The 16,459-nt window shown below is 40.9% G+C and overlaps 1 protein-coding gene across 6 annotated transcripts in view; it reads left to right on the top strand.

Moving 5' to 3' along the window:
- The window catches only part of rnf34b (ring finger protein 34b), a 19,025-nt gene continuing 2,566 nt past the window's right edge, over positions 1-16,459 (top strand). The window contains exons 1-8 of one of the 6 annotated variants that reach the window (XM_079657767.1): positions 1-159; positions 3,652-3,708; positions 8,561-8,779; positions 11,628-12,128; positions 14,913-14,975; positions 15,118-15,319; positions 15,426-15,461; positions 15,685-15,726. In XM_079657767.1, coding sequence (XP_079513893.1) covers positions 8,576-8,779; positions 11,628-12,128; positions 14,913-14,975; positions 15,118-15,319; positions 15,426-15,461; positions 15,685-15,726 — 1,048 coding nt within the window. In that variant the 5' untranslated portion in view covers positions 1-159; positions 3,652-3,708; positions 8,561-8,575. Of the gene's footprint in view, positions 160-2,458; positions 2,594-2,634; positions 2,834-3,651; positions 3,709-8,560; positions 8,780-11,627; positions 12,129-14,912; positions 14,976-15,117; positions 15,320-15,425; positions 15,462-15,684; positions 15,727-16,459 lie in introns of those variants that run through there. The other 5 variants (XM_079657765.1, XM_079657768.1, XM_079657766.1 and 2 more) reach the window with 5 other exon arrangements.

Consider the following 16,459-nt stretch of genomic DNA (forward strand, 5'->3'; position numbering starts at 1 on the left):
TTTAGTGTGTTTGAGAGAGGGGAGAGAGAGAGGGACCGGTGGCAGCAGCAGGGACCGTGTTGTTAGCATCTGGTTAGCTAGCTGCACTAACAGACATACGGAGCTGTTTGTTCCACAACAAGCTGGAGGAGAGCTCTCCTCTCAGACTGAGGGGCTCAGGTGAGCTAAAAGACTCTCTGAGTGTTTAGATAGTTAACTTTAGTCTAAGTGATCTCAGTGGGTCTCAAACGGTTTGGTCAAAAATTATTCAAAAGATTATTTCCTCGGCACACCTTCATATGATCATTATAGTTATAAAAAAATAAGAGAATAAAGGAAAAACAGTGATGAAATACTATATGGCAGTAAAACAAGAATACAGTTTGAAAGGGGAGTGATTTGTAAAATATCCATAAAGAAAAAGAACATCTGCTTACAGTTGTGTTTCATCTGGGTGTTGAGAGATGTATCCATAGATCTCTTAATGTTGCTCTCAAAGTGCACCAGATTGATGCTTTTAACTTCAATATTTAAAAAAAATCTTCCCGGGGGATCATCCCCCCGAACCCCCCTAGAGGAGGTGAGGTCCACTCCCCACTCGTAAAAAATAGCACTTTACCCATGCCTATATGCCATGAGCTGATTATCGAGCCTTCATTGTAACAGTCGCGGGTTTACTGTGCAGGGCCGTGGGAAGTAGGGGTGCTGAGGGTGCTGCAGCACCCCCTGGTGGAGTACAGGGGATCTGCACTTCAAAAAGATATAATAAAAAAGAAAACGAATTTTCAGCCTTGATGTAACAACATTCATAATTAAGTAAAGATAACACCCTTTTCAACCCGGTAACATTTTCCATTTGCCCTGTACGATGGGCGCCGTAGTGATGAAAGTGGGGGATGTTGGCTTAGCAGGCGCCCGCAGCTCACAGCCAAAGTGAGAGAGATAGAGAGAGGGGATACCGCGGTACCGGCGGGGACTGTTGTTAGCTTCTGCTGCGCTAACGGATAAGAAGCTGCTTCTACAATAATGTGGAGAGAGAGTTCTGTCCTGTCAGACTGAGAGGCTCAGTGAGGTGAAGGACTCTGAGGGTTTGGATAGTTCACTTTAGTCTAAGTTATCTCAGTGAGTCTCAAACGTTTTGATCACAATTTATGTAAACAAATATTTCCAAGGCACACCTTTTATAATTATTAGGATAAATAAAAACAGGTTTGAAATCATTCCAATGTATACTATAGGACAGTAAACCAAAAATATTGTTTAAAACTGGAGAGATTTAAAAATATAAAAAAATATAAACACAAATAAAATAAGTTACATTTATTTGTTATTGGCTATGGTAGGTTATTGGAAATGTTCACATACTTATTTGATTAATAAAATGTAAACCGATCTTTTTCATATGGGTGTTTAGAGTTGTACCCTCTAGATCAGTCTCTAGTAATTGAGCGCTCAAAGTGCACCAGATTGAAGCATTTGACTTTAAAATGTTAAAAAATCTTCCCGGGGGGGTACCCCTGGACCCCCCTAGAGGATGTGAAGTCCACCCCTCCAATTAAAACATGTTATAATACTAAATACATTTGAAGCCTTGTTATATAAGCTGTCCACCATGTCAATATGTTTCTCTTTTTGTAGTGTATTTGTCTTTTGCGGAGGTTTTTCATTGCCAGCTAAAATCTTGCCTATAGGGCAGCACATTGGTCAGAACCAGCCCTGGTGTCATCCCCACAGCACCCCCCATTTGAAACATGTTCCCACGGCTATGTTACTGTGTGTTTGCGTGTGGGGAGTTTTTTTGTGCATGCTCTATACTATAGAGCATGCCCTTCACTGGAGTCCAGCACCTCAGCACCCCCACTCAAAATACCTTCCCGCGCCTCTGCTCATGTCTGATGATAATAGTAATGATGTGCAGGCTATCTGCTGCCTCCTGCGGGCGGGCTCACAGTGGTACCGGCCATGTGATTGAGGAAGAAAACCGCTCTAATCTTCTTACTGCAGCCTGCACAAACACACAGCAATGTGGTGGCAAACGAGATTGTAGACGCATTTAGCTTTGGTTACAAAACAAACTATAATAACGCACAATATGTGGTGAGGATAATATCATAGGTTCTGCTTCTTGCAATTGAAATGAAAACATGGAGGGTATAAAAAAAAACTTGATTTAAAAGAAAAACAATGTTTTGCAAATAAATCAATAGTGTGAAATATTTGAGCGATTTAAAACAAACTTGATTCCGGAATTTGATTAAGGTATGATGCAGCCTTAGTTCTTTTTTAAATATAGTGTTGTTGGGGGGAACTAATTAATTAGAATAAACCGATGCTGTGAAAATAGCATGATGCATCTGTCAGGCTCACACATGCGCCTGTGCGCTCTGCCCGCCCACTCCGGTGATGTGCTGCAGCTGATTGGCTGCTAAACATACCAGCGGCAGTGTGCGCGCTGTGATTGGTTGCGGCTCTCCTGGCCATTACGTTATGCTCACTCCACACACACAGGCAGTTTGAGAGAGGGAAGACGTAATGGTTTGATTCCCTGTGCACTTGCAATGGTCGTCGTTCTGACATTACTCGGCAAATTCTTTAACCGGGAGGTTAAATGAAGGTACGTGATTCAGCTGCAGGTTGTTTTACGCTCTGGACCCTCTTACGATGCAGATTTAAGGGTTGATTTACGCACGATGCTGCACCGAGAGGCAGGGAATACCTTCAGCGTAATGCCAATTAAATGTGTTTGTGTGCACTTAATGTAATTACATCCACAGGCTTGCGTTTAAATGCAGCATCCACTGTTTTGGTTCAACTTGACAGCATGACATCTTCTCGCCGGTGCCCTTCTCTTTCAGTAAGATTTTTTTATTTATTTCCCCGGCTTGCTTGCAAGCCTTCTCCTGCAGTTTTCTGGATAAACAGGAGGTACAGTGTGTAGCCTTTTTAACGAGCTCGCTGTGACCCCAGTTTGATAGTTCAATGGACTAAAGCCTCTGGAGCGACGTCCATTCATGGTCAGGCTGTTAATCCGGTCTAATGAGATAGAGACTGCGGCCAGAGAGAGGGGCAGTGCGGGGATGTTTGGAGATGTCTCGGTGTGCAGAGGGACAGATTCTCCTCTCAGGTCCGAGTCAGGAGCCTCCTTCCTCTCTGTGGAGTGTGTGTGTTTGCTGCAGCACAGGGAAAGGTGATGATGCTGTCTGGCAGCTCAGGAAGGATAATGATGAAGATGATGGCGATGATGTCATTGGCGGTGGTGGCGCGGTTGGTTTGTAGTGACAGTCACTGTGAGAGTTGAGGTGAAGGCATGAAGACTGCTGCTACCACCATCATCATAATAATAATAATAATAATAATAATAATCATCATCATCATCATCATCATCATCATCATCTTCAGTGTTGTGTACAACACAATATGAAGAGCAGGCTAATCACTTGTTATTGCAGTTAACTTGTGCTGATTGAATGCCTCATATTTATCTCTCCATCAATTTAGACTTGTGGATAATGTCCCCATTTTGCAAATAAAAACCTCTCTTATTGCAAAGTAAATAAGTAAATGTACTCCCAAATACTTATCCTGAGCACTGTTTTGAAATACAGGTTTGTATACTGCGTGACCTTTCACTATGCTGCATTTCATAATAAAGTATTGTGATTTGTGTGCCAGAGGATTCTCCCAAGCAGCTGATGCAAGCGTATCCCACTCCTCAGCTCTGGCTTTCAGGTTGGTTTTACATTCTAGATGTAAACAATGTATCTGGAGTTAAAGGAGGAAAAAGTATCTCAAGGCCAGTTAGTGTGATGTTGAGTAACCTCTCTGTTGATTTGAATTCAGCATCAAGCATTTCAGCTAAAAATGTAGTATTGGTAAAAATGTTACTTTAGTGTTTTGGTTCTCACAAACATGTTTAGGTTTAAGATTCAAGGCTTTATTGTCATGTGCACATTAGCTACAGTGTAGATATGGCAAAGAAAAACGTAGGTCACAGGCTCCTCCAACAGTGCAACACGACTGAATGAATATATATATATATATATATATAGGACATAAGAACAAATAAAACCGAAAAAAATTGTGCAAGAGAATGTTTTGAGATGTGCAAGTAAATACAAATAAAATAGAAATAGAATATGCTATATTAGATAAAGAATTTACAAGATGCAAACAGATGAATGTTTATGGATGTTTGAATGTTTATGGTTGGATTTATACTTGTAATTCGTACAAAAGGCTTCTAATCTGGCTGGCTGCTAAAAACATTTACAAAACTCCCATAGTAGCATCCTATTATTCTTTTTTCATTAATTTGATTTTACATGTAAAACGTACAGGGAGCTCTTACAATCTAATGCAGTGGTGAGAATAAACATGATAGCGGTATATGAAGCTTCAATGATTTGCTGCAATCGCATTCAACATGATTTTCTGCTGCTCAAACTCAACAAAAAGTATCTTTGATTACACACGATGCAACAATAATGTAACACTGAATGAATGGACACAGTCTTCACAGTGAATGATTACATTTTCATTCTGCAAATACCTCAAAACTTACTAGGTCAAGTACTTCAGTATTGGTTTTTTACATTATTGTTAAAGACAAGGGTGCTTAACTCCAGCAGACAGCGTCCTTGTGTCCAGGGGAAACAAACTGGACGTGATGTTTTATGGACTAATCTGGTTTAAATTGAAAAGCAGCTTTTCTGCCCCTGTTGAACAGACTTGTTGTTGGCTGAATTGTGTAAGCATACATCTCAAAGCGGGACGGACCACTGTGTTATCAATGTCAATTTAATCAGGGATAGACCTATAACTTATATATACGATTTTATATATACATATGCTGTGTTTAAAACCCTCTTAACGTTTCATTTTCCATCCATCGTGGCTGTAAATACTCTGATGAATTCATAAGATGTAACACTAATGTAGCACAGTGGATCATGATTATTCCAAATGAGACTAAACTCCTTTAGGGCGGACTGCTAAAGTAGGTGAAGAAGTGTAAAGATACAAAAAGAGTCCAGGGGGCAAGGAAGATTTCTGGTGTTGTAAAATAGTCCAATCAGGGTTTGTTATTGCAGGATGATATCCGCAGCAGTTCTATATCTGTTTGTATTTCTGCACCATATTTTTTCTCGGGGCTAAATCCTCCGCTAGTCCTCCCCTGCATTTGGAGTGAATCGGTTATTTTGCAGACACAAATCCAAACTTGGCTGCATTAGCCTGACTTTCTGTACATATCTCTCCAGACTTCATTGGATCAGAAGGCTGCAGCAGACTTCACTGAATATCATTTTGAGTGATGGCTCTTTTAGTGTTAGTTATAGTGCTGCTTTTTGGGGAGCCTTATTTTGGGGGGTAAAGAAGGGAGGGAGGACACTGTGCACCCTTCTATGTGCAAAAATATGACATCAATACAGTCTAATATTGTCAAATTCTAACAGCCATTGTATAGTATTCCATAACTAAATCATAGAAAGCCATAGGGAGGCCCCTCTCATCATTGTTAGAAAAATAACAAAAGAAAGTCATTAATACGATAATTTTTTATTGGTGGCATTACCCTCCAGTCTTAACACCGATGGAGCTGATTTAACTTTTCACAGTAGGAGTGACATTTCCAGATAGAAAAGATTCACTGCGAGAGAGAGAGGAAATGAAATGCCGAGAGAGAGACAGTGGATGATGGAAAGATAGTGGTAATGACTCTAAAATGTTCCATAGTGCACAGTTGTTGACACTGAATATTGCTTTTCGAGTATCAGTGGCAATATTAGATTCAGAGGATTTATTTTCAGGAATTTAACGAAGTACCTTAATTATTAGGTGTTTTCATTGGATTAACCAAAAATATTCCTATCTATAAATTATATATAAATAATCATGAAAATGAATTAGTATGAGGGATGATTGAGGCTACATATCCCATAATGTAATTATAAAGCATATTTTATTAACGCCCTGCCTGCTAAATCGGTTATTTATCAAAGGACTCAACTCCAGCTTTAATGCAGGCTTCCTGTTAAAAAATGTAAGTCTCAAGCCAAAAGTGAAATAACATCATCAGACGAAATGACCCCAATGACATCATCAGGGGTGTTTTGTCTCAAAAAACCTCCCCTAGAGCCACAAAACATTTCTTACAACTATTTAACAGGCTGTGTAGGACTCCTTGCAATGAGTAAACTAACCTTCATGTGCAAAAACGGTGGAGTACGTTGACAACCTACAGTTTTAAATTGCATTATGTTTTTGGTCCCAAGCGTCCTTGGGTTTATGAAAGGTGCTATAAACATTTTTGTTATTATTTTTTGTATTCTCATTTGTTCAATCAACTACAAACCTTTCAGAAGCAAATAACTCAAACGTCACTTGATGTTGTTTTCTCTGCTTATGAGTCAGACTGGTTTTAATTTGAGTTTAACAGCCGTGTATCATCACGCTTCATCAAGGCTCCTGTTCCAAACGGTTACACTTGTCTGTGTCAATGCAATTTGAGATTTTGATCCTGAAAAACTAATTTTATGATGCGAGATCACGGCCTGAATATTGCAAATTCTTCTCCGTTTTTGGCTTTTTCTATTTGAATACATACCCTTCTTGTTGCCTCCCCCCTCCGTCATTTTGTTTGTTTGTGCAAACTGGAGCTGGATTGTTATTTGATGTTGAGGATGGAGTAGCAGTGTGATGAAGTATCTCAAGTGTCACTCAAAAAGGGTCCAAAGGTGATTGAAATCCGAGAGGTAAATCGTACTCCTTTGGTAGCTGCAGAGAACTATAAATGCTACATATAAAAACAAAACAATGTGTGACGTTGGCTCCTCTCACTTGTTTCGGGACTCCCTGCCTGCAGAGCTTACGGTTTGCTAATTGAAGTGACACAGGGAAGTCGTGCTGCTGGCTTAGAGCCAGAGAACACGAATTTCACTGTCAGACTGCAGCGGCTCCTCGACCCGGAGAAAGCACTAAATAACTCCTTTAGTGGCTTCACTCGGGGAGGCTGTATCTAACTTGGGAGACTTTTTAGCAGCTGAACACCAGGTCAAGTTTACGCCATGGACAAACAAATAAAGATGTTTTAATGCATCATCATTTTATTGTGCACATCAAAATTGCAGAGTTTATCAGGATAAAGTGAAATGTGTTAGATTCAACTAAGGACAATATGCGTGAAACCAAATATTCACAAAAAAGTAGTGCCGACACATTACAGAAAATAAAAAATCCCAATATTGATAATATGTCTAACCTTTAAAGTGACTTTTTGAGCAGTAATGCCAACATTCACTTCTTCCTGCTTCTTAAATATTCCAGGGTTTAGGACTATTGGTCAGACTGAACAGCTATTTGAATGTCTGTTGATAAAAGTGACAATCCATCCAACGAAACATGGTTCATTTACAGTTTAATAACTCTTTTAACCTTTCAAATATCCATCCTGGCTGTTTTGCTGCCGAAGGGGCTTCCTCCTCCTTGCCGTGACTCCACATGTGCTTCGTTAGTCAGATTACATAACGAACTCCACAGCAGATGGGTGAAGTCAGATCACAAGGTGTTTATGACAAGTTGGAGCGAAGCGCTGCCTTAAGAAGCGCCGTGGCAGGACCCTGTGAATTCAATTGTTTTTCCGCATAGAGCCGGGAACCACAGAGGGCTTACATTATGCTCATGTCAGCTATTGATTCTGCAGGCCGGGGAACAACAGAAGACATATTCTCTCCTCGCTGCCCGCCCCCTCCCTCCTCCTCTCATCAGTATGCTCCAAGGAGCCGCGGCTCGCATCACGCCATCTTTGCTCCCTGTGTCTGGCCCTTCTTGTGGTCAGCAAGCACATCCGAAGCACTTTAACTGAGTAGGCTGAGCAAACTGACTTACAGATGGTTCGCATGTTTCCTTAGGACACACAGGCAGCATTTGACCCTCACAAGTTATTTGTTTACACATCCGCTGCTTCTGTGTGGATTATTTGTCGATCTATCCTACTGTGCAAATTTACGCAGTGACTGGGACATTTCATCAGCAGCTCTTTGGAGATTGTCATTAATAGGAGCTTTTAGAGTCTAATCATCACTAACCTCAAAGACTGTTACAAAGCACTCTCAATAATGTTCTGCCCCTCCCCGCTCTCTTTCTCATTCACTTTCTTTTTACAAGGGAGCAGTTTTTGGTATTATTTAGCAAAGGACGGTGTTATGCTTTAACTATCTGTACCATGATAATAATGTGAATATGTTACGAATAGCCAGGAGACTAAATAATGAATAAACCTGAAGTCAATATTTGCAAACGGCACACAAAAATGTACTCAATCTAACTCCTCTTGGAGATTTTGAACAAATGTGTTGGACAACCTTTCCACCATCAAGACACCAAATAAATAAACTAGTTTGGGAAAAACTGCATTTATCCCTCGAAAGACTGAGTTTTGGAGAAATGTGTAGGAAATGGTGCAAATATTCCTAAAGTACATGCCAGAAATCGGCTCTAATAATCCATCTCAAAGTTCTGTGATGGATGTCTCCAAATGTTTTGAATGTGAACTTATGTGTGTGTCTGTGTGTGTGCTCTGCAGGCAGGGGCATCGTCCATGTGGGCGTCATGCTGTGGGCTTCTGAACGAGGTGATGGGCACGGGCACGGTGCGGGCGCAGCAGCCGGGGTTCGGAGCCGGGGCCGGGCCCTTCCGCTTCGCCCCCAGCGCTGGGTACTCCACCTACCCCCCCACCGCCTCAGGGAGCGCCGGACAGCTGTGCAAAGCCTGCGGACTGGCCTTCTCCGTCTTCAGACGCAAGGTGAGCGGAAGAGAAGACATGCCAGGGGGGGGTTGTGTGGTATCAGATGATAGCTGTTTCACACGGTAAGATGTGATTATGGTTGAAGACAAGGTTCAGAATATAATATTGAAAGACCCACCAGTGCATGTTTCAGCCTTTTTTAATACAAACCTTATTCACTGTACATTTTCCAAAAGAAAACGGATGATTTCACCTCATTCATTTTGCAGACGGTAAACCTGCTCGAGTAATCCTTCAGTCAACCTTTAATCAGCCTTTTTCTGAATTATGTAATCATTGCGTGCAGTTGTGAGCAGGGACTCTCACTCGAGGTGCATTCAAGAAAACACTGACATTCATAATTGCTAAGTCACTTTTTGTACAGAGAACTTTTAAATGCAATTCAACGCAATGGTCGGCAGCCTTACAAGTCAGACCAGTCGCACAAAAAAAAAAAGGATCTGAATAAATCCAAGCATGTTGCTTTAGGAAAAGGCACCATTTATATTCATAGTGGCATTTGCAGAGTCTGTGCACAGCTGAACATGTCAGAGTTTAATGGCAGAGTGTATCTGTCTGGCAGTCGCACACACTGAGACGCTGATGAAAAGCTGCAGCTTCCTGTCGGCACTGCTTCAAATTCGCTCTATCGTGATCCTCACACCAGTTGCCTTTCTGATGGCAGGTCGACACACACATAGACACACACACACACACACACACACACACCCCCACACTGTAGTGTAAGCAGGATATTTTCAAAGTGTGAAAGAGTAACGTGACGGGGGATTTAAAGCACATGATTGAAGAAAAGGTGTCTGTTGCAATGCAAATGTGCTTCTGGTGGACCAGAGCACATTTGTTCACCAGTGATAAGAAAATGTTTACAGCCGTGGCTGACCTGCTTTCTGCCCGCTTGAAGTGTCAATCTACTCTGCTGCACTGTATCAGGAGACGGTGTGAAGCCTGTAAAATGTCAAACATCACTAGGAGCTATTTCTCTTTTCTTTACTCTTTCCCAGAAAATAACTGATTCCATGCTGCTATTTCAGATGGGACTTTGTTTTGTGAGCCAAGGGGAAAAGCTCAAAGATAGCAGACTCTAGGAAATACATAATTAACAATATGGCTGTTTGGAGATATGATTGAAATCATTAATATAAATCAGATTTTTTGGGGGGATATTTATTCGGATCGTAATAAAAAATGCCCATCATGATTTCCCAAAGTACATTGCTAGTTTTATATAAATAAATCAGAAAGGAGAACATCTTCACATTTCAGAAGCTTTAGTATGATAGCTTAAAGAATTAAACCTTTATTCATTTTCTGCTAAATGACTGGATTATTGGTTAATCAATATATAGTTTTCGCACTTGTATCAATATGTCAGTTTATTCTCAAAAGAAGCATATAACAAGTCAATAAATAAGAACCATCTTTGTTCCCCTGTTGCAACCCGTCGGACAAAACTCTCTACACCTCAGTCATTCATATCGTTTTTAACTACAGTTGGATTAAAATAATGAACTGAACAAATGAAAATGAAGTCCTTACACCACTGAATCAGATCTGATCTTGAACAATCACCAAGCCATACTCAACACATTCTGCAAGTAAAACCTGTGTCGTTGATTATTGTGGTGCAAAAACAAGTGTTACTATCATTAGCAGAAGGAGCAGCTTCAGTTTTCACTGACAGTTTCATCATTTGGCCCATTTTTCACAGCTCAAATCAGTGAACTAGTTTTGAGTAGATGGTTTATTTATTAATCAGAAGTGACATGGAGAATAAATACTTGAATATGCTAACAGAACTCAGACATCAAGGCCTATTTAGGAATGATAAAAAAACTGTTTCTGAAACCATTTGTGTTGCAAAGAAGAAAAAGTTGATCACATCTTGCTGTCTTTGCCTGTCTCCAATATCAGAGTACACATGATAACAAAGGCCCTACGTAGCTGTGTACACGACAGGATGTATGATTACCTAGAAAGCGTCAGGAGGACACACTGTTTTAGGCATATGATAGCTATGTGACAACGATTAACATGATGATTCAGCCTCTATGGAGATAGACATATGACAAGCATGGCTTTGACGTGGGCCTTAGCTAATCTAAACTAAACATTGAATACTGCTTTGAACCGGTATTCCTGCATCTTGTGACTGTGTAACACCCTCTCTTGTATAAAAGCATGTGAAGGACACTGTTCAGGAACTAGTTGTATCAAATGCTCTGTATGTGATGACTACTTCCATTCTTGCAAGGATAATAAATACATGTATCCTGATATTGAAGCTCAAGCCGGTAACGAGTGATATTTTTTGGTCTCTTTTCTGCTGTAACAACATAAATGTCCCCTCTGTGGGACTAATAAAGGTATTCTGATACGATACGATAATACTTTATTGGTCAGATCAAGTCTGAAATGTGACTTGCATCGCAGCAGCTCCATGTGTAACATCAACATAGACAAATATCAAGACACAATACATGAAAAACAAACATCAAAACATTTAACACAACATCACAATCACTGAGAGAAAACCTTTTCAAAGACCCTTTAGCGTTCATTTGATCTGGGATGTAGCTCTCTTTTTACTGTGAGGATTGACTGATGCACAAAGGATGCTTCAGTCGGACTTTATTGAATCGTGGGACCCTGTATCTCCGATTAGATGGTAGAAGTTATTCGCTGTTCAGAACATGGTTTGGGTCGGAGATGATGTTGTTGGACAGCCTCACTTGGTTATTATGGTATACTGAGTCATAAAGCCTCTGACAGGGTTGACCAACAATCTTTGATTTTTAACAGGTGGAGCAGTTGATTCTGATTCTGATTGTCTAACACCCTCCAACAGCACATCTGCTGTGACTGCAAGAAGAGTTTCTGCGCCCTGTGCTCGGTGCTGCAGGAGGAGCTGCGCTGCTGCTCCACCTGCCACCTGCTCCGCAGCACCGCCTTCCAGAGGCCGCGGCTCATGCAGCTCCGCGTCAAAGACCTACGGCAGTACCTGCTGCTGCGCAACATCTCCACAGACACCTGCAGGGAGAAAGAGGACCTGGTGGACCTGGTGCTGTGTCATCAGGGGACGAGAGAAACCTCCACACCGGGGGAGGGACAGGACGAGGAGGAGGAGGACGACGAGGAGGAGGATGACGAGGAGGACACACATGAGGATGATGCAGAGGAGGATGAGGAGGAAGACGAAGGGGAGGAGGACACAGACAGTCTGCACTCGCTCCCCCACTCGCGGCCCGCCTCCCCCCCCTCCGCCACACGTTCCGCCTCCGAACAGTCGGCCCTCTCAGCCTCTCAGGGAGACGTCCTCAGCCCCAGTGACAGCTCAGGGACCAGCCAGGTGAGAGACTGAGGCTCAGTGCGTGTCTGCATATAGACAACACTGTGCAGACACACACACACACACACACACACACGCTCCCTCGTTATCTAATTTGCATACGCCAAACTTCCTTCACATCTGTCCTCATTATATCCAAGATAATTGATTTCAAAGGTGAAATCTGCTTATTTACATGTGTCAGTGTGAAGTCAGGAGAAGACTTCTTCCTTTTGACTGCCTGACAAACAAATGCCCTCTTTCCTTAGAAGTTGTCTCCTTCATTTTGTTTAACGCTTTATTGTGCTTGCTTTTTGCTATCTTCTTCGTTTGAATAGTCTTGAGGTGCTTTGCTCGGAATGGAGTTTTTTACTCAACATTCCAGTAGATTTCTTTCCCACATTAATATTATACAAGCTCAGATTTACTGAGATGCTATACGATTGCGTAGAATGTGCACATGACAGCTGGAAACAGCTGTATTAGCTGTGTGTGTGTGTGTGTGTGTGTGTGTGTGTGTGTGTGTGTGTGTGTGTGTGTGTGTGTGTGTGTGTGTGTGTGTGTGTGTGTGTGTGTGTGTGTGTGTGTGTGTGTGTGTGTGTGTGTGTGTGTGTGTGTGTGTGTGTGTGTGTGTGTGTGTGTGTGTGTGTGTGTGTGTGTGTGTGTGTGTGTGTGTGTGTGTGTGTGTGTGTGTGTGTGTGTGTGTGTGTGTGTGTGTGTGTGTGTGTGTGTGTCCAGCCAGCGATGCAGCTTAAGCCCTTTGCTTTTTTTAGGTCTTGTACACAGGCTGAGTCTGTTATGTAACGGGTGCACAGGTTCAGAACTCCCCACAGCATCACAGCTGCAGCACAGCATGACAAACACTACACGTACATCCTCTTATCCCTTATAGATCATCTCTTCCTCCTTCTCCTAGTTTGTGATAGACTTTCAGATTCTTGTGGGTTATTCATGTTTATAGGCAAAGATACATACAGTAAGTGTGAAAATCACTGCCAACCATCCCTTCAACAAGGAAGCAAAAATATGTATATCAATTGACTTGTTAGTATTAACTGAAACATAAAATCAATCGGCAAATTGCCTAAGGTCTTCTAGATTTTAAACTGAAATATGAATATAAAATTATCCTAATTACCATACTTGGATTCATAGTTTTGCAATGTTTCTTTGTTTTTTTTAACTCCTTCATCATTCTCTTAAAACGCTTTTAATTTTCCAATGTAAACCCTAATCAACCAGATTACTGGAAAGGGACACATTTAATATAATTTAATTTGAAATAAGATATTGTAAAATGTATTTGTCTATATTTAAACAGCTTTTTAAAACTGACATTCATTTTGTGTGTATGACACATTTGAATGCAAATCGTAAAATACTAATCACGTGATATATGGTGCTGTTTTTAGTATGAAGTCAGTTTTTCTTGTTTTTAAGTATTTCTCTGTAAACTACTGCAATAAAAGGAAGAAATCTGGCTCATCTACGTCTTCTATTTACACCCGGGTGAATATAATAATCCATGCCATTTCCTACCGGGTGAATATAGTAAACCATGCTATTTGCCCGGATGAATATATATATATATATATATATATATATATATATATATATATATAGACATTTTTATTCATTGGAATAAACCCCTTGAGATGCACCATCTCGGTTTCAAGGGGGTCCCGTAAAGTATATAAAGAATAAAGTAAACCATGCTATTTCCAAAATAGCCAAATACATAGCTATTTTCGCCCTGGTGCAAATAGACACCCCGATATTTTAACGCACATTGAACCTCCGTCAAAATGTATTTGTCTTAAAATAATACGTTTAGCAGCTTGTGCAGCCATGACAGAAATATGCGCTGCCTGAGTGCTTTCTAGTACCTCCACATGTTTGAAATGCTGAATTAGATCTAACATCGAGTCAAAGAGTCTGTGCACAGAGGTTTTGCTCTTCACTCGTGTCGGCTGCTGCTGGTGTTCATGTCTCTGAGGAGTCTAGCCTGAGTAAAAGCCTTGAAGCACCATGACGCTGACGGATACATTATTAACTCATGTTCATCCGACGAAGATGATTGGTGTTCTGGAATGTGCCCAAGCAGAGAGACACAAAGGTTTTTACGGTACAGAAACAGTCTGCACTCCAGCGTGATATCACACATTTACAGCTTACTTCAGCTCTTCACATGCTCTCTTTTGTCAAGCTGACAAACGAATAAAGAGACTATCTTGCATTCAAAGCTAAAAAATGACTGAGATAACACAGAGCCATACACTCACGCCAAACAGTGTCTGCACTATTCTGTAGCTCCATTTACTCTCCTTTCATCTGGCAAATTCAACCCCTCCACCCTCAAAGAGAATAATGAGCCACTGAGTCAGCGTTTAAAAATCTTTATTCCTTCATTAGATATTTAAACCGTTGCAATTAAAAAAATTAGATAGTGAAGAGCTGTGAAGTTGTTCTTTATCACAGCATTGATAGACGACGTATCGAGCTATAAGAAAGTTGAATGAAGTTTAGGATTTCAATGTAATCATTCTGGTAATGAGACAAACAAATAGCTGTCTATTTGAGTATTTTACTTCTTGCTGTTGAGCTGACTTACATTGCATTTAGGAGGTTCTTAACTTATTCTTATTCTTCTAAACGTATTTTAAACTACACATTTCAATATCATATTTTTAAATTCGACTTTGACACGTGCTGTGTGCTTTTTTTTCAAACAGCATTTGTTTTGAGTTGAGTGATTTCATATTTGGGCATTACCTTGACATAACGTTCTACTTTCTACTCAAACAGGAACAAGAGGATACTCCAACAGCATCTCTTTTGAACCTGGAGCCCACTGAAACTTTAATGGAGGTATAACACTTGTTTTTTTGCACATTTCCCGTACTACTAGTGTTAACAGTAGGATAGAGTATATAGATTTCTTTAGACTGACAAGGCTTTCAGGCACTGCTGACTGTTATTGACCGCAGCTCTGATCCCTCGTGGATTGCAGGTCAGTCCGGCGACACAGAGGAGGATCAGGGCCTCGCTGTCTGATCTGGACAATGAAGAGGCGATAGAAAACCTCTCCGTGCGCCAGCTCAAAGAGATTCTCGCCAGGAACTTTGTCAATTACTCCGGCTGCTGCGAGAAGTGGGAGCTGCTGGAGCGAGTGCATCGACTCTACAGAGAAAATGAGCATAACAGGAAATCCAGTAAGCATTTTAATGTTCCTCTTTTTGCATCTAAATAACACATTGTGACCTTCAATGTTTTGTATGATAAAACCAATACAGAACACTTTTTATCTCTTTCTTTCAGTGGAAAATGTGAGCATAACACCGAACACATGTGCAGGTAAATATCATTTTTTTATTATCCTATTTCCATTGTTTAGACTATGACAATGCTTTACATGTATAGTGAACACTAATATTACCGTCTTAAATCGACATGCAAGTGCAGTAAGCTCCCTCCTGTGATTTCAGTGATGGAAAACAACATTGTTTTAAGTTAAAGGCTTAATCGACTGTTTCCTGGACTAATATTTCTTTATTACTGCCTATTCTTATCTATAAAGTGGTTGCATATCCTCCACCTCTCTGCAACAGTGGAGTTGGAGGTAAGATGTTTTTATAAAAAGCCACCTTTTCCATCTCTTCCATGAACACTAACCGTGCATTAATCATCTCATAGCAGTAAAGGCATGCCGCATCTTTTGTACCCACTCGATGCTTTATATCCCCCTGCATATTATCACATTATGGTCATTTTCTCCTGCCTGATTCAGTTTCTCCACATTCAGTCACTCGTGTTTCTTTATTTTAGAGGGCATCCTCTCATCCTGTCATTAAGGCACCGTCTAAGAGCTTTTACTTCTCCATGAGCCATCATGTGACTTCAGTAGCAGCATGTCTCCTTCAGGTGTAATTACATTATTGAGCTTCATAGAGGCTCTTTTGTTGAAATAAGAGGTTGAGGATCATACTAGCCCACTTGATATTCAGACATTTAGGGACAGCAGGCAGCTCCAGTGATGTATAACCGTCGTACAAGATGGGAGCAGGAGCCAGATATAGGCCACTGAGCTCTCAGACAGCAATCAGACATTTAAAGGGGCCTTATTATGCCATGGGTTTTTCCCTTTCTTGTAGTGTTTCATATATTTTGTGCATGTAAATGGTTTGCAAAGGCTAAAATCTCTGTCCCCCCCCGTCCCCCCCCCACCTGAAATCCCTCCATTGGACTCCTTGGTTTACTTTTAAAATAATGACATCACTTTGAAACACTGGCACTTCTATAGACTAGTGCTCCAATACATTGTACTTCATAGGCTAAGGGGCGGGACATCTCTA

This window comes from Notothenia rossii (genome assembly GCF_949606895.1).
Source record: "Notothenia rossii genome assembly, chromosome: 11".
NCBI classification, from domain to species: domain Eukaryota; kingdom Metazoa; phylum Chordata; class Actinopteri; order Perciformes; family Nototheniidae; genus Notothenia; species Notothenia rossii.